General features: G+C 40.9%; 1 protein-coding gene across 2 annotated transcripts in view; it reads left to right on the forward strand.

Moving 5' to 3' along the window:
• LOC126183186 (probable WRKY transcription factor protein 1) overlaps positions 1–18,751 on the forward strand; it is a 196,433-nt gene that overhangs the window by 122,889 nt on the left and 54,793 nt on the right. For both annotated transcript variants that reach the window (XM_049924920.1, XM_049924919.1), the window contains exon 11: positions 8,664–10,041. In XM_049924920.1, coding sequence (XP_049780877.1) covers positions 8,664–10,041 — 1,378 coding nt within the window. The remainder of the gene's footprint in view (positions 1–8,663; positions 10,042–18,751) is intronic.

Here is an 18,751-nt window from a genome sequence, read left to right on the forward strand (position 1 = left end):
GGAGCTCACGAAGAATTGAGTCTTCTGCCAAATGCTGAGCCACCAGTTTAGCATCAGTAGGAAGTGAGACTATGGCTTCTTCATCACTAGTGCCCAGGTGGCAGCATAATTCTGGATTGGAATCAAGAGGAGTCCTGACCCACAGGCAATCTTAAAAGTAAGTCAGCATTGACATGATAATACATAGAATGGGACTGGATATCATAGGAATAACTGGCGAGAAACAAAGCCCATAGTTGAAGGTGACAAGCCGATTCTGTGGGATTGTTCATGTCAGATTGAAATAAGGTCATATGGTCTGTCAACAGGATAAAATGACGCCTATACACGTAGTCGTGGAATTTGTAAAGTGAAGAATATGGCCAGAGCCTCCTTTTCAATGTGTCCATAGTTGCACTGCAACGATCTCAATGTTTTGAGACAAAAGTGACAGACTGTTCCGCGCCATCAGTGATGTGAGGGAGGATGGATTCTAATCCATAATCAGATGTGTCTGCTGCAACAGCCACAGTGAGCAAGGGAATGTGAGCCATCAGACATGGGCCGAAGTAACAACTGTTTAAGGTCCAGGAAGGTGTTGTCCAAATTCCATGCCACATTTTTACGTAAGAGACAGTGCAGTGATTCTGCAACTGTGGCAGCATAGTGGATGAATTTAAGACAGTAATTCAGTTGGCCTAATATGGACTGAAGTTGATTCGCATTTGTCCAAGGTAACAAGTTCTGCATAGCCTGGACATATGCCAGCATCAGCCAGATACATGCAGCACTGAAGATATGTCCCAAATACTCAGCTTGAGGAACAAAAAACTGACACTTCTCAAAGTTGCAACAAAGGTTTACTACCTGTAGGATGGAAAAAAGGATGCCCAGGCTACCTGCCAGGTGTTGGGCAGACTGGCCTGCAACAATTATGGCATCCAGATAATTATCCACATCTGGCACTTTCCGTATATGTTATTCCAAATATCTCTGAAATGTCATTAGATAGAGTAAGAACTATGGACTGTGCGTTAGGGGTGTGCTTGAGGTTGCAACACATACAAAGGGAGCTGTCAGATTTGTCTACCAGAATGATGGGTGTTGCCCACTAACTGTTAGACAAAGCCGTCAAGATGCCAGAATCTTGCAAACATTGCAGCTCCACCTGTAACTTATCCTGCAGGCAATGCGATGTTCCGAGCCTTGGAAAAAAATTGGATGTGGCCGTTGATAGGAGGGTGATATGGGCTTCAAATCCCACAAAACCTGTAGTAGAAGGCTCAAAAACTGAACTATATTTAAAGTGAAGAGCATGAACGTAAGAATTGTCCATGCCAGGCTGGATGCTGTGGCTTGCATCATGCACTTCTAGTCCCAAAGTGTACAAGAGGTCAAGTCCCAATAAACCCGTAGCCCCAGGCATATCGATGACACAGAAGTGTACCCTGCATGTTACAACACCATGTTGGATGAGAGCTGTGAACTGTCCTTTGAACCCACTATGCCATTACTATAACTGCAAAAGCACTGGTCGAATGTTTGGAGGGTAGGAGAGCCCAACGGCCGTTGTGTGTTCCACACAATAATCTACCAGGCAGAACTGGTATCCACCCAAAGTCAACTGGGTGAATATTGATGAACACTTTCTGGAACACATGTCCATCTTGGACGGGAAGTCTCACGTGGACATGGAGGACCTCCAGGTCCCCCAGGTCAGGATGCTGCAATGGGAAGAGGTCCATTTGAGCATAATCCACATGCATCTTACATTTGGCAGGGCGAAACTGCCACTGATGCCTAGGATGCGTGGCAAAACAAGGAATAGAACATGGCAACTGCTGAGGGTTGTGGGCTGAGAATGGCAGTTTACAGGGAGGGAAAAGCTTTGCAGAGGGAGGGGGGGGGGGGGGTGCTACATGAAATAGTATGCAGGAATGCTGATGCACAAAGGGATTGCCCCAACACGCGAATGATCAAAAGACAAGAATCCAAAATGGGTTCTTTCAACTTCAGTAAGCCCCTCATCTGTGGCATGCACTAAGATCGTGTCTCAAATGACCGATGTGGCATATGACTGTTGACAGTTATCATTTGAACACCACGACGACGTTCCTGAGACATATCTATAGCGTCATGAGCCATTCCCAATATTATTGCTCCTGTTGCTTACAACAGCTGAAGAAAGTGCGCTCTGCTGCCGCAGTGTGCACCTGGCAGTCAAAGTATTCTTACAAGCAAACTTTCAATTCCTTATATGACGGGACGTACAGTTCAAGTTCAGGGTTTAACTCCTAAAGAAGACAGTAGACCACCTGACCATTTCAGGTGACTAGGACTGCCTGACAATGGGTGTTGCTGGAGAAAATGCTGCACGGACGAGGCCATATAATTTGCCCAAGGTTCCCTTTTCCTGTTGAAGGCCAGGAATGGTGGAGTAGCTCCACTGAGGCATTTAGCCACAGAGTCCATTAGAGAATAGAGTTGCGACCCATCAGCGGATGCTGCAGTAATGTCTGCCATCATGTTTACCAGATCCTGCATGACGTTTTGCATATCTTGCAGGAAGAGCAACATCTGTTATATCACATTGAGGGGTTCAGGAACTGGGTGTTCGGCCATAGGGAAGCAAGATGATCTGACCTGTCTGTTGACCTGGAGCGACTAAAAGACAAAAGAACACACGTGTGACCACCTGGGTCCAAAAAAAACATCATCACCAAACTGCTGGACCTCACATAGGAAGATGATTGAGAAACATGTCCCAAGCCAACAAGAGAAAAGTTTATTATGGCACAACAGGATGTTAGCTAAACAAAAGCTACTTGTTACAAAACTTAATGCCAAACTCTCACTGACTTCTAGGAAAACAAGAAAATTAATTAAGATGAGGGACATAAGGACTAATCCAACAAAGTTTCCTACTGGAAGGAAGAAGTGTGTGCTGGCCAAAGAAGCTTCTTGGAGCTACTTCTTGGAGAGGTCTAAAGTCCTGCAGAAGTTCTGACTGAAAGGATAGTATTAGCTGGCACAGGAGTTGACCCAAAATGTCGGCAGAGAACTGCTGATGAGTGGAGCTGCTCCGCTATAAATAACTGGTATGCGGACGTATACGTCTGGATCTCTTTCCTTGCACATGACTCAGCAGATCCCCAGTGAGGAGGACCTCTGTTTGGTTGTACCTCATCATCTATCGCTTGCGATATGAAACTCGCCGGTGGCCGAAGCCCTGCGAGGTAACATCTTGGCGGTATGCGTGCACGCGATGCTTCTCCGTTTAGGGTTGCTAATCCATTAGGTGTATTGCGTGTATATGACAATTGACTGCAGGATCACAGGTTAATGTAAGTGTGAGATAAGCCATTAAATGTGACATGCGTGTACATTAATAGTCGGTTGAATGCAAGCATGCAAATGTAAATGCTTTGTGTTGTACTGGTGCCGGGTGTCAGTTTGTAGGATGGTTTTCCATGCGTGTGGCACTTGGTCTGTCAATATAGGGATGGTTAGTGCTGTTTGTGGATGACATTGGAGTTGTCATCTGATGATGTCCTATGGACATTGGACACATTGGAGACATCTGGTGATTGAGCAGGCCAAGGCAATGTGTTGACACTCTATAGAGCATGTTGGGTTTCAATAGCAGTATATTGGCAAGCGTTATCCTGCTGGAAAACACCCTCTGGATTGCTGTTCATGAATGACAGCACAACAGGTCAAATCACCAGATTGGCATACAATTTTGCAGTCAGGGTGTGTGGGATAACCACAAGAGTGCTCCTGCTATCATACAAAATCGCACCCCAGACCATAACTCCATGTAAAGGTCCAGAATGTCTAGCACGCAGGCAGCTTGGGTGCAGGCCTCCTGCTAACTGGCACCGAGGCAGTTTTCATCAGAAAACGCAACAGACCTCCACCTGGCCCTCCAATGAGCTCTTGTTTGACACCACTGAAATCACAAATGGCAGTGGTTTGGGGTCAGGGGAATGCATATAGCAGGGTGTGTGGCTTGGAGCTGTCCTTGAAGTTCGTTGCGTCACTGTGGCGCCATCTGCTGCTCAGATCACTTTTGCAAATGCAGTGAGGTGCAACAGAGCCATACACCAAACATGATGGTCTTTCCTTTCTATTGTCCCACGTGGCCGTCCAGATCCTGGTTTTCTCGCGGCCATACATTCTTGTGACAGACACTGCCAGCAGTCATGTACAGTGGCTACATTCCTGCCAAGTACTTCTGCCGTATCGCAGAAGGAACATCCAGCTTATAGTAGCTATATTACACGACCTTGTTCAAATTCAATGAAGTGTTGACAATGGCATATTTTTTGCTTTAAAGGCATCACTGACTAACATCAACTTACCATATCCAATCTCAAAGGTAACTAATGCTGACAACCATTACATTGTGTTTTTGAAGCAAACCTGATTTGCATCCTCACCATGGCACTACTTGCACCTATCTTATGCAACTGGTGCGAAATTGGAATAGATATCATCTTTCAGATGTAGAAACATGCCTACTAATATTAGTTTGTCACGCAACTCCTCCTTGGGGTGGGTTTTTTTTTCCGTCAGTGTACTGTATTTTATAGGTATGTGGAATACAATTTAGAATGGCTATATTACATCAGCATTTTTGCTTTACCTTCTATTTAGGGATTACAAATAATGTGTACCAAGAGTTGTTTATAACCTGGAAAAGAGGTTATCACTACAAATCATCATGTTAAAGAAACTTCAGAATAAAGTCTTCACAGACTTAGTGCATATAATAGATTGCAGATATATATTATAGGCCATTAAAATGCCTGAAAAGTAAAGGTGGTATGTTTGCAGATGACGTTTAAAAGTATTCTCTTTACTTGTGGATGTGAACCAAATATAAAATTACAGTTAATTTCCTTAGAAAATTTGTGTCCGAGTTATATTTTATGAATATTTAGTTTAATGATGTTCTGAATTATATTTTATGAATATTTGGTTTAATGTTATATTAATATATAACTGTTGTTCTTACAAGGGGAGGCCACGACGTTTGTAACGCGGATTTACTTCAGACTCCGAACACTCGAAGTACTCCATTAGCAAAACAAAATGTGTAAGCAGTAGCGCATACTTCTCAAGCGTTATTGAGAAAATCACAAGATAATTTTGGTCGTCAAATATATACCTGTGCGTGACCATTTTTACCATGAAGCGGCGGCAGCCAAGTGGAAGCTTGCACGGTAGCTCAGCGTGTTCAGTCAGAGGGTTGAGCTACCCTCTGTAATAAAAAAAAAAACTTTGTGAACAGATCAACGAACAACCTGAAAGAGTGTCATTGGACGTCCACCATGAACAAATTCAACGAACAATATAGAACAAAATAATATCAACAACAAAAAGTTGTCAGCGTTCAAACCCCGTAACAGCGGGATCGAGTCCCGTTCGTCAGTTTTTAACAGTGTCTTTTTTACAATTGACATAATGGGGAAAAATACGTGTAATTGGATGGACTTTTATTCAGTTTACAATGTTATTTGGCAGTCTACAAATTTTTATTATCACAAATAATATAATATTCATAACTATCGACTAGTAAACGATCATGCGCATAAAGTGATACTGAAAATGTATGCTTGTCCATGTCTTCAAAATTGTTCGTATTTAATGGAAAGAGGATGAGAAATTGCTTCTCGTGAAGACGCTATTGAAATACACTCGATACTGCATGACCAAGTCTCAGTGCCGATATTTAAGGAAATACCCCACTATGCATGGTTTGCTTCCAAATTATCGGCTGAAAGAGATGTTTTTGAAAATGTTAACAATGTTTGTTTTTCCATGGAAAACCTCAAAAGACCTTGCATATGCAGAAACATAGCATTTATTCACTGCAACTGGTGCCGTTTAACTTTGTTTTCCATGTTTTTACGAAAAATGTCATCCTGCAACTTGTACTCGTAATGTTGAAAGTGACTATTAATTGTACATCTTTCAAAAGCCGTCTGTGCCGGTCAAAACTTGCAGGTAACAAGTTGTTTCGGGCTCCTTCCAGGTATAAGGGATTTCTTAAATCACGGACAAGCATACATTTTCAGTATCACTTCATGCATTTGGTCATTTACGAGTCGGTAGTTATGAATATTATATTATTTGTGACAATAAAAATACGCAGACTGCCAAATAACATTGAAAATTTAACAAATTGATTACAAGTATTTTTCCATTACATCAATTGTAATATAAATAGTAAAGAAAATTACAGTGCTGAAAATAAATAAAATCTGACGAACGGGACTCGATCCAGCGATCGCCCGATCACGGGGCTTGAATGCTAACCATTCGACTGCCACCGCTTATGGAATAAGTGGCCACACACAGGTATGTATTTGATGACCGAAATTATCTTGCGATTTTCTCAATAATGCTTGAGAAGTACGTGCTAATGCTTACACATTTTGTTGTCCTCACGGAGTACTAAGAGTGTACGAAGTTCGCAGTAAATCCGCATTTCACACATCGTGGCCTCCCCTTGTTAGAAGAGTACTGGTCGTCTGAATCAATATCTACATAAATTTATCTGTATTATTTGAAGATTTTGTATACTTAAGTGTAATTTTAAAATAATCATCATCTTAGCCCCTTCCTTTTTTTTTTTTTTTTTTTTTTTTTTTTTTTTTTTTTTTTTTGGGGGGGGGGGGGGGGGGGGCAGGGTTTTCGTAAATGAGTTAAAGTGAGTACTCGGATGGTTCCTGCAAGAACAACATTGATTATTTCCCATCCCATATATGTCCAAACTGAGCATGTGCTCCATTTCTAGTAACCTCATCATTGGTGATGTGTTAAACACCGGTCTTACTTCCTGCCTTCTTCCCCTCACCTTCTCAAAAGGAGAGAATGCTTCTCTAACGTTTGCAATAACCCACTTTTGGCTGGTTTGTTGTAATCATCCAGTGTATGACTGTCTTCGTCTGGCATATGTACTGGCTTTCATTGACAATCAACAAGCTACACTAGTTTGTGGTGTAATTTTAGTTTTTTTTTTTTTTAGCTGTAAATTTATTCTTTAATAATAGGTTTTATGAGATGATATATTTATTCCATCTACTTGCCTGTAGTTTTATTTTTTTTTAATTTTTTATTATTATTATTTTTAGTCGCCTCTTGGTAACATACTCTACTTAACTATCATCCTAACATTGTTAAAATTATTTTTGTACTGTTAAAAAGAGAAAGCTGTGGACTTAATCTAACATGGGCAGCCATCAGCAATACAGTCAGTGTTGGCATTGGTGATGATTGGGGCAGTTGGCTCTCCCAGGAGGTATGACGTTAATGATGAGTAGTATTCCTCACCTTCCTAGACACTGACATATTCTAGCCAGAAAATCTCAGAAAATTGCTGATACACATATGTAAAAAGACTTCACTGTACTGCAATGATTTGCATGTATTACCAAGTGAATAAAGGTAATCATTTGTAGACTAGGATAGAACTGTATTGGTGAAGGTAACTAGTAGTACAGCCTATGCATCTTTATCTCCACTGCCCTTTACTACCAGTTCCACCCCCCCCCCCCCCCCCCCCTCCCCCGTTTTTTCAAGTTTGGCTCAATCCATACATGACAGCCTGATGTAATGCATGATTTTGTTACTTGTGCCATAACAATCCTACAGTTATCAACACTTGTCAGTTGCTTGTAAAAGAGTCAGTATTACCAATACCAGCATGTACAACCATACTCTAAAAATCAGTCCAAAGACCATAACAGGTACTGCCATATTCGTGTAGCATTAACCGCTTACCATCTCTGCAGGGTCATTATGCCGATACTGAAGACAAGGTTGTTTCCACATTTCACTGCACTCATAACCAGTAACGAGAAATTGGGATCATGTGCTTAGCCTGTAGATTTTAGGCTTGTAGCTTTGTTAAATCCAAGCATTGTATGTTCTTTTGGTTATACACTTAATACTGGTAACTCTGGCAGTTATATTAGACTCAGTTTTCACCCATACCATTTTGAGATTTTTCATCCCAATCTGTCTGTACATGTAACATGTACACGTTATGCGCTCGTTGTCTTAGCAGTGTGTCCACTTGGTTATGCAGTTTTGCCAAAACTTCTTTTGGAATTTTCTCAAGGGCCCATTATGGACTCTCCTTAATGTCATAAAAGTTTCTAAGTAGTGTCCTTTCACACCAGTTTAAATTTTGGATCAAGGGGAAACTCACGGAAAGTGCCTAGGAGAAGACAGTCAACTTTTTTTTAAGCACAAAACTCATTAATTGAAGTTTAGAAGTGAGCAGATATCCTGTTTTGGTGAAGGAGCAATGAGTTGTCTTACTGCAACTATGATCTCTGTTTGCAAAATTCCTTTCAAAAAATACTTGCATACTGATAACAGTGGAAAGTTTAATCTTGAGGCAGACTATTACACAATAAGGTAGTCAGTTTGTCAGCAGCACTGTTCACTGTTTTAATTTTAATATTTTTATTATTTACTGTGTGGGCATTGGTGACTGTTTCATGGTTAAGTTTATTGTTGAGGAGCACCTTGGTAATCTCACCCTTCTAGATATTATGAACAGTGAACACAGAGAACTGTAATTATGTTTGCAGAGATAGTGTTTTTTTCTTTATATTCAGCTCATGTAAAAACTATTAATGAACAGACAGTAACTTCATGATTTTCAGGGGGTTCGGATTGGTCCTCTAATGGGCTTTCTGTGGCACACATACCAGATGTGCTGCCTCCGGTACACTCTTCAGAAGACTGGCAAGCAGCATTTGGATTTTCAAACCGGACAAAAGAAACCACAACTTCACAAGATAAGTGTGTCCGTGAAGATAGTATGGATGACGATGATGATGATGAGGAGGAGGAAGAGGAAGAAGAGGAGGAGGAGGATGAAGATGAGGAGGTGGAAGATGAAGAGGAAGAAGAAGAAGAGGAGGAGGAGGAAGAGGATGAGGAGGAGGAGGAGGGGGGTGAAAATGGTGAAAGATCAGTAAGAATTGCTTCGGAACGATTTAAAAATGTGCAAGGGGGCTACAGAATTAATAATATTGAACATATTATACGCAAAATGCACAAGCTCCCTTTCAGTGAAGTAAATGGTGTGGACAGCAGTGTTATTGTTAACTGTGAAACTACAAAAATTGCTTCAGGAAATGGGTATGTTTTCCACAAGGTGCTTTCTAATGGGTTTGTTGAAGATCCAACAGTATACGTGATAGGTAGCAGTCGTCATGAATTCTCAGGTCTCCAGAATGGCTCGATGCAACATGTGCGTAATGGATTCTCTTCGAAGAGTGTAGACAAACGCTACCCCGATATTCACAGGAGGCGGGAACACCGTAAAGAAAAGCAAGGTTGTGTGTCTAATAGTAACAGAGGAGTTGTGAAACAATCTAGGAAGAACAATCGTAGTGCTACGGTTAGTGAACTGCCACACCACAGTTGTGACACGAATGATTCTTCTTTGGAAGATGATCGTTTTTCAAGCTACGGTGGCTCGGAAAGACAGAGAAACGGTAATGACTCTTCAGACAGCTGTGGGGATGTAGATAGAGAGGATGAGTTTTGTGAAAGGGTCAAAGAAGAAATCAGACAAGAAGACAATATACGTGCCCCAGATGATGAACTGGACTTCGATCCTTTCCATGAAACCCAGAAGGCCTTGGCTGAAATGATTGAGAAAGAGACAATGATGTTGTCTGTTAGGCAGCAGGAAAGTTGTGGGAATGACCAAGTGCAGCACATCCATCTGAAACAGCATCAGCGGCAACACCACCAACAGCAGCATCACCACTACCATCACCACCACCACCATCACCACCATCACCACCACCATAGCCACCACCACCACCAGCAACAACAGCAGCAACGGCAACACCACCACCACCAACAACACCAGCAGCAGCAGCAGCAGCAACAACAACAACAACATTACCAGCATGGTGGACACAGTTTTCATGGATCAGCCAGTGCACAACAGCAGTTTCTGTATGGAGGGAAGATACTTCCACCATACACTAATGGTGCAAGTTCATATCTCCTTCATAATCAAAGGTAAAAGAAATAGAGATTTTTTTATATGTAATTTTGTATAACTTTGCACTTTTGAGAACTTATTGCTGTTAATTGAAATGCAGAAAAGGCTGAGCACTAAATAAACGCACAAACACTGAAGTGAAGCATGCAAGTTGGATATCCAAGTTAAGGCCAATTCACATTGGCCGCCAGGACATGGCACCATCTCGTCAAGGTGTATTCACACTGTCAGTCACATCAAAGCGTGTAAAGTCAATTAAAGTCATGTGATATCAACACACATGGCTGTCCTCAACTGTTTTTTTGTGCAAGTTGCTATCTTCGCAAGATTACTTTCAACTGTTTCTACGTGCAAAGTGCACACATAGAAAGCAATAGCTTACACTGAGGTGAAAGTCATGGGATAGCAATATGCACATATACAGATGGCGATAGTGTCACCTACACAAGGTATAAAAGGACAGTGCATTGGCAGAGCTGTCATTTGTACTCAGGTGATTCATGTGAAAAGGTTGCCAACATAATTACAGCCGCACAACGGAGTTAACAATCTTTGTACACAGAATGGTAGTTGGAGCTAGATTCATGGAACCTTCCACTTTGGAAATAATTAGGGAATTCAATACTCCATGATCCATAGTGTCAAGAGTGTGCTGACAATACCGAATTTCAGTCACTATCTCTCACCACAGATAGTGCAGTGGCCAGCCAACAGCCTTCATTTACCAGCTGAGAGCAGTGGTGTTTGCATAGAGTTGGCAGTACTAACAGAGAAGCAACAGTGATTGAAATAATCACAGAAATCAATGTGGGACATATGGCAAACATATCTGTTAGGACAGTCCAGTGAAATTTGGCTTTAACAGGCTATGTCAGCAGATGATGTGTGCGAATGCCTTTGCTAAAAGCACGTCGTCACCTGCAGCGCCTCTCCTGGGCTTGTGACCATATTGGTTGGACCCTAGATGACTGGAAAACCATGGCCATGAGTCCTGATCTCAGTTGGTAAGAGCTGATGGTAGGGTTAGAGTGTGCCACAGACCCCTTGAAGCCGTGGACCTAAGTTGTCAACAAGGCACTGTGGAAGCTAATGGTGATTCCATCAACTGAACTAATCATTGACTCAAAATGGTTATGTTCGCCTACTTGGAGATGATTTGCAGCCATTCATGGACTTCTTGTTCCCAAAGAGCAATGGAATTTAATTGACTTGAAGAACATTCTGGACAATTTGAGTGAATGATTTGGCCCCCTGCCTGCCTGACATGAATCCCATTGAATAATTATGGGATATATTGAGAGGCTAGTTTATGCACAAAATCCTGCACCTGCAGTACTTGCACAATTATGGATAGCTATAGAGGCAGCATGGCTCAGTATTTCTGCAGGGAATTTCCAACAACTTGTTGAGTCCATGCCATGTCGAGCTGCTGCACTATGCCAGGGAAAAGGAGGTCTGACATGATATTACGAGGTCTCCCATGGTTTATGTCACCTCAGTGTATATATGTGTATGCTGGAGACCACATCTGAGCAAAAATGGCATTTATTGGACTCAACTGTTTTGCAGCTTGCGGACTTATCTTGTATATTAGAGAAGGAAGACAGAAGTGCAGAACAATGCAAAAAAAGAGTGTGGGACTGAAAAATATCATTATGTGGTACAGAAGGGGAATTTCACACGTTATACAAGGAGCTCGAGGAGGAAGAATCTGCGTTTTATAAATATTTGAGAAAGTCAAATCGTTTTTCATTTGTTATGTGAAATTGCACCCATAATTACTACAAGGAACACAGTGTTATGGGCTGCCATAGTGTAATCTCTCTCAATATCTTTCCCTTCAAGATTTATAAGTTTTCTTTACACCTTATTTTTGGCTTTCAGCATTCTCAGTACAGCCCCAATACTTGTCAATGTTTGCAGAATCCAGGCAATTTTAGCTATATCCAAAAAATTATGTCTTGGAAAGTTGTAAACATCTAAATGTATAAACACAAAATTAACAACAGTTTAAGCCCAGTTTGTCTATGAACAAAATCCAGTCTGGTCTGACATGGACAAATTATATTATTTAAATAACATTGTTTTTGTAAAATTAAGAGTCGTACATTCGTATAAGTAGAGTAAATGAGTTCATAAATACATAATGATCAGTGCTGAATGTAGAATTTAAATGCAATATCACTTTTTGCATGGAATCTTACTGCTTTTTGGTATGGAATATTTTAAAACAGGGTTCCATACATAACCCCACACAGCTCTGTCCACACTGATACTTTGTCTCCTTGCGAGATGCTTTCCCATTTCCTTTGATTTCGAAAAAAGGAACATGAAACATGAGAGGCATACTTTTTTCTTGTGGATGGTAAATGTTTCAGGAAATGTCTGTGTGTCAGTCTGCCTACAGATCTGTTTCTGGTATTTGGAGCTGATGGCATATGACCTTGAGCCATCTTCATAGCAAGATTGGTAATGAAATCAGTTACTATCATTTTCTTGGTCTGTAATGAACTGTGTAACCAAAATGCATTTTAGACTCATAGTAGGAGCAAATGAAAATACAGCTTCCACCACCATTTTACAGTTCTGTGCCTGAACTCACTGTACTGCAGTCACTGGTCTCCAAGGTCCACTCCAGCCTTGTTCACTTCAATTAACTAAGATGTGAACGGGCTACATGTCTTGTGAACAATGAATGTGCATCCTTTTTGTCCTTCCACTTCATTGCCAGGACATTTACTTTTTGTCTGTTTGTCATTTCACCCTTCTTCAATTTAGCTGTAATCAAATGTTCAGGCACTGACTCTGTTCTTATTTACAGTCCTACAACACCATTACCTGCGCAAGATAACTGCTCAAGGACTTCTGGACTAGAATAGGATCTATCGAATTACTAAACAGTATGTCCTCATTCAAGCAACTGCTACTAGACAGCAGCCTTATAACAACTGCTGCTGATGAATTGTCATTGTTGTGCTTTCCAGTATAAACTTTTAAGTTTGCAACATAGCTACTGTTAGTGTCAGCATGTATAACTTCAGTCCATACTTCTGTGGTTTATTTTGCATGTAAATATGAAAACTGACATGGCCACAGAATGGGCATATACATTGATCAATTTTTCAGAAAGCCATCAGCTCGAACGTATTGCTCTTTCAAATTACTGTAGCAAGGAAGCACTTTGAAAAGCGGATGAAAGCCTTCTTCTGCTGGTTTCTTTTGGTCAGAGTTATCAACAGTATGAAGACATAAAAACATTTGCATGAAATGTAAATGACTCATTATTTGCAGACAAAAATTACAACTGACTACATTGTTAGTGCTCCAGTGATCTGATAATTTTGGCCTACGTGACACACACACGACGCACAATGCTCAAAAAGCCATCTAATTTCAGCTAGAGATACTGGCTTCCAGGAACTGTGTACTGAATGAGGTTTCGGTTTATTTTTCCAGAACTTTCTTTGAATTGTTTGTGATGCATAGAGATTTGTTTGAGACTTCAGTCATTTTGTATCTTCGTCAGTTATGTGAATACATTAACAAAACTAGCACTGAACTCAGGTGATCAGTGTCCGGAGCTCTGTTCAGTGGTATTTCTGGAGCAGCCTCACATTCACTTCATTCACCAATTTCTGTCATGGAAGGAGCAGTAGCACTATATGCAATTTCATTATCACTACTTTAGTTTTCTAATGAACTGCTTTCGGCTGATTCTCCAACTAAAAAAATGGGAAGAGACATAAAAACTACTAATTTTGTGAACTTACACATGCTATTTATCTGCTTTTGTCAAATGCTGTAAATATGTTTTGTTGTAGAATTTTACAAAAAACATACTCCAGAAGACAACTGTTTCACCCAAGTCGCCATCTTCAGCATCAAGAATATAGACAATGTCACCAAAATTCAGCAAATTGACAATTTCTTAATCAGATAAACCAAAACATGCCGCTTCTGTTACAAAGTATACCAATAATGTGCTCTATTCTCAGTCACACATTGAAATGAACAACTCTATTACACTAGGTGACTCTATTACACTAGTATCTGGACACCCCCAAAAACATACATTTTTCACATTAGGTGCATTTTGCTGCCACCTACTGGCAGGTACTCCATCTCAGTGACCTCAGTAGTCAATAGACATCGTCGGAGCAGAATGGGGTGCTGCACGGAACTCACAGACTTCGAACGTGGTCAGGTGATTGGGTGTCACCTGCGTCATATGACTGCATGCAAGATTTACACACTCCTAAACATCTGTGGGTCCACTGTTTCTCATGTGATAGTGAATGGAAACGTGAAGGGACACATACAGCACTAAAGCGTACAGGTCGACCTCATCTTCTGACTGACAGACCGCTGACAGTTGAAGAAGGTCGTAATGTGTAATAGCCAGACGTCTATCCAGAACATCACACAGGAATTCCAAACTGCACCAGGATCCACTGCAAGTACTAAGACAGTTTGGCGGGAGGTGAGAAACCTAGGATTTCATGGTCGAGCGGCTGCTCATAACTCACACATCACACCAGTAAATGCCAAATGACACCTCGCCTGGTGTGTAGGGAGTATAAACATTGGAGAATTGAACAGTGGAAAAACATTGTGTGGAGTGAAGAATCACGGTACACAATGTGGCTATCCGATGGCAGGGGAAAAAACATTGTGTGGAGTGAAGAATCACGGTACACAATGTGGCTATCCGATGGCAGGGTGTGGGCATGGTGAATACTCGGTGAACGTTATCTGCCAGCATGTCTAGTACCGTCAGTAAAATTCAGAGGCGGTCGTGTTATGGTGTGGTAGTGTTTTTCACTAAGGGGACTTGCACCCCTTTTTGTTTTGCATAGCACTATCACAGCATAGCCCTACACTGATATTTTAAGCACCTTCTTGCTTTCCACAGTTGAAGAGCAATTCGAGGATGGCGATTGCATCTTTCAACATGATTGACCACCTATTCTTAATGCATGGCGTGTGGCGGAGAGGTTACATGACAATAACATTCCTGTAATGGACTGGCCTGCACAGTCATGACCTGAATCATATAGAACACCTTTGGGATGTTTTGGAGAGCCAACTTCATGCCAGGCCTCACCGATCGACGTCAGTACCTCTCCTCAGTGTAGCACTCCGTGAAGAATGGGCTGCTATTCCCCAAGAAACCTTCCCGCACCTGATTGAACATATGCCTGTGAGAGTGGAAGCTGTCATCATGGGCCAACACCACAATGAATTCCTGCATTACCGATGGAGGGTGCCACGAACTTGTAAGTCATTTTCAGTGAGGTGTCCAGATACTTTTAATCACATAATGTACATTACTTGATGGGTACCTCACAAAACAAGCATTTTGCCACTGTTGCAGTTTCTGAAGGTGACATTCCATTTCTGTATGAAACATTACAAATACCTGACAACATCGAAATAAATTCCACTTACTTGTCAATTTTATTCTGCCCACAGTAGCTTTTTTTTTTTTTTTTTCACTTCAAATTGCAGCCATATTGCAATCCATTTCATTGTAGAATATAAAATACGGCACTGGTATGTATAAAAACCCACTTTATAAATGTAATAAAGGGCAAGTAATTTAGTGTAGTCAAGTCGTATGGTGCAGATTGCTGCCCGACTGCTTTTATCAATCTTTTGTGATTGATTATAAAATTATAAATTTCAACAAAAGAAATAATAAAACAAAAAATTTATAACCAACAAAAAAAACAAACAAACACTAAGAATAACAAGTGATATCAACCCAAAAACCACGAAGAAACAAAATATGGAGATGAGTCCATGGCTGCGTATCAGGAGGAGATGAAGTAGGGGGTTACAGGATCAACAACGGATGATAACATGAGCCCTCATAACTTCTTTCCAGAGAAACCTTGACAGTGACATGACATGATGGCCAGCACAGATTGCTGCTATTTGAAATGAGTTGCAGAATGTTTTGACATGATGTGACAGCCAGTATGAATTGGCCTTTAGTGTACAGCACAGTATTTCTGTACATAGCTAGTTTTCAACACATTTTCAGTATGCTGATTGGTTGTTTCATCTCAGACAATTGTTTGTATTCCACATAGTATTTTCTGTTGTTGTTCTAAATTCTGTTACACAGAAATTATTATTTTTTTCAGGCTGTGACAAATGCCATTAATTTCTTGAAATTAATTGTTCATGACCAACTCTGTTCTATTTTGCTGCATTGTTGCTTGCAGATCTTGTCCATTATAAAATCACACACAGTGATGAAATTTAGTGATAGGCAAAATGCTAATGCTTGGATAAAATTACTTTGTGACTGACATATCAGAAAGTTGAGCAGTAGGGACCATGCATTAGCCAATTGCAGCTGTTTCTTGAGCTCCACATGCTCATTGTGTTGCCTGTTCTGAAGAGACAAGTCTTGCCAGGTGATGTGGACTGCAGGAGTTGGGAGGGGCTGGCAGGACAGACTGGAAGGGGTGGGGGGGGGGGGGGGGGGGGGGAGAGGGGAGGGGACTGCCTAATATGTAGTGATTTTTTACATGTTTTGTAGTGCCACTACAAAAATATTTTTTGCAAATAAGACAAAACTGTATGTACTGCTGAATTTAGTTATCTGATAAACGTTTTAGTTTCTGCACATAAATATATAAAAGAGCAATGTCAAATTCACAGTCTTTAACAGCCATTCATAAACAAACACTTTATAGTGGAAGGAGGGCCATATCTCACTGCAATGTGGAGTACACAAAATTTACATGGTTTCTGCATAATGCTTAGCACCAAAGTCAAAATTGTCCATATGTGCAATGCTTCATTCATTTGAGTGTATTGTACTTAAATTATTGGGTACTTCGTGACATGTGTGACCCAATGCTCATCTTTTTGCTGTTATTCACATATAACATGTGCTTATTGTGTCATTACACATTGCTGGTCCTACAGCAGCAGGACTTCCCACCACTGCCTTCCCCACTACCTACAAAGACATTAACAGCAGTCTGTAAGCAAACAACTTATTTCTCTTTTGGTGCGTGTGCAACTGTTGATCACATGAGCACGTGGCATGTTTGCATGAGTTGGCAACTATGCTCTGCACCAGTGCTTTCTGTAAGTCATAAAGTAATTTTAATCGAAGTATAGCGTACTGCAAAAATGTTTAGCTGCACCGACTTGGCGAATAGTTGTAGTGAACAAAGGCATAAATTGAAGGATTTCATAAATAAGGTAGCTGGTATTACCAGTTTCCACCACTTCACAGTTAATATTAAAGTAAAGCTATAAATCACTAGAACTTCGTGCAACTGATCTTCTGTGAAATTACTGTCGTCATCGTCGTCATCATCATCATCATCATCATCATCATCATCATCATCTTGGAAAGGATGAAGAAATCAGCCAACTAGTTTCATAACACAATTTAATTATAACCCTTGAAGTACGTTCTAATAAAACTGTGTTGTGCAGCTGGCAGCTGGTTGACTCCCCCCCCCCCCCCCCCCCCCCCCCCCCCCCCCCCCAAGACTATCATCTTACAATTGCTGTTTACACCACTGTTCAGGATTTTAAATCATCATCAATAATAATAATAATAATAATAATAATGATAATAATAATAATTGTTTGGTTAACTGCCTCATTCTGCTCTTTGTTTCTCGGTGCATTTGTCCTAAGTCACAGGTATTGCAGCAGTCCCTTTCAGTTTAGCCACTCAGTTAGGTTTAATACCTTTCCTTCAGCTCCATTCTGTTTACACCATATTTCCTATTTCATCATCTTATCAGCACAAAAAAAAAAAAAAAACAAAAAAAAAAAAAAAAAATAGACAAACAGCAGTGTCTCTTTGTTTCCACCATATTTGTCATTACCTTCAATAAACTGTCTGAGTTTTGTGACATATTGTTTATAAAGATCTTAATTGTTTCCTATATAGTGTAATGGTACAATATCAAACAAGTCATGTCAGTTATGTGATCAATGCCACTACTGTGAACCTAAAAGGTATCTTTCAGTATTATTGTGTAGATTAAAATGTCAGTGGTTCTCTTTTAAGTATTGTACACTACTAGCCATTAAAATTGCTACACCAAGAAGAAATGCAGATGATAAACAGGTATTCATTGGACAAATATATTATACTAGAACTGACATGTGATTACAGTTTCACACAATTTGGGTGCATAGATCCTGAGAAATCAGTACCCAGAACAACCACCTCTGGCCGTAATAACGACCTTGATACGCCTGGGCATTGAGTCAAACAGAGTTTGGATGGCGTGTACAGGTACAGCTGCCCATGCAGCTTGAACACGATACCACAGATCATCAAGAGTAGTGCCTGGTGTATTGTGACGAGCCAGTTGCTCGGCCACCATTGACCAGACGTTTTCAATTGGTGAGAGATCTGGAGAATGTGCTATTCAGGGCAGCAGTTGAACATTTTCTGTATCCAGAAAGGCCCGTACAGGACCTGCTACATGGGGTCGTGCATTATCCTGCTGAAATGTAGTGTTTCGCAGGGATCGAATGAAGGGAAGAGCCACGGGTCGTAACACATCTGAAATGTAATGACCACTGTCCAAAGAGCCGTCAATGCGAACAAGAGGTGACTGAGACGTGTTAGCCATGCCACCCCGTACCATCACAGTGGGTGATACGCCAGTATGGCGATGACGAATACATGCTTCCACTGTGCGTTCACCGTGATGTCGCCAAACACGGATGCGACCA

This window comes from Schistocerca cancellata, chromosome 4 (genome assembly GCF_023864275.1).
Source record: "Schistocerca cancellata isolate TAMUIC-IGC-003103 chromosome 4, iqSchCanc2.1, whole genome shotgun sequence".
NCBI classification, from domain to species: Eukaryota; Metazoa; Arthropoda; class Insecta; order Orthoptera; family Acrididae; genus Schistocerca; species Schistocerca cancellata.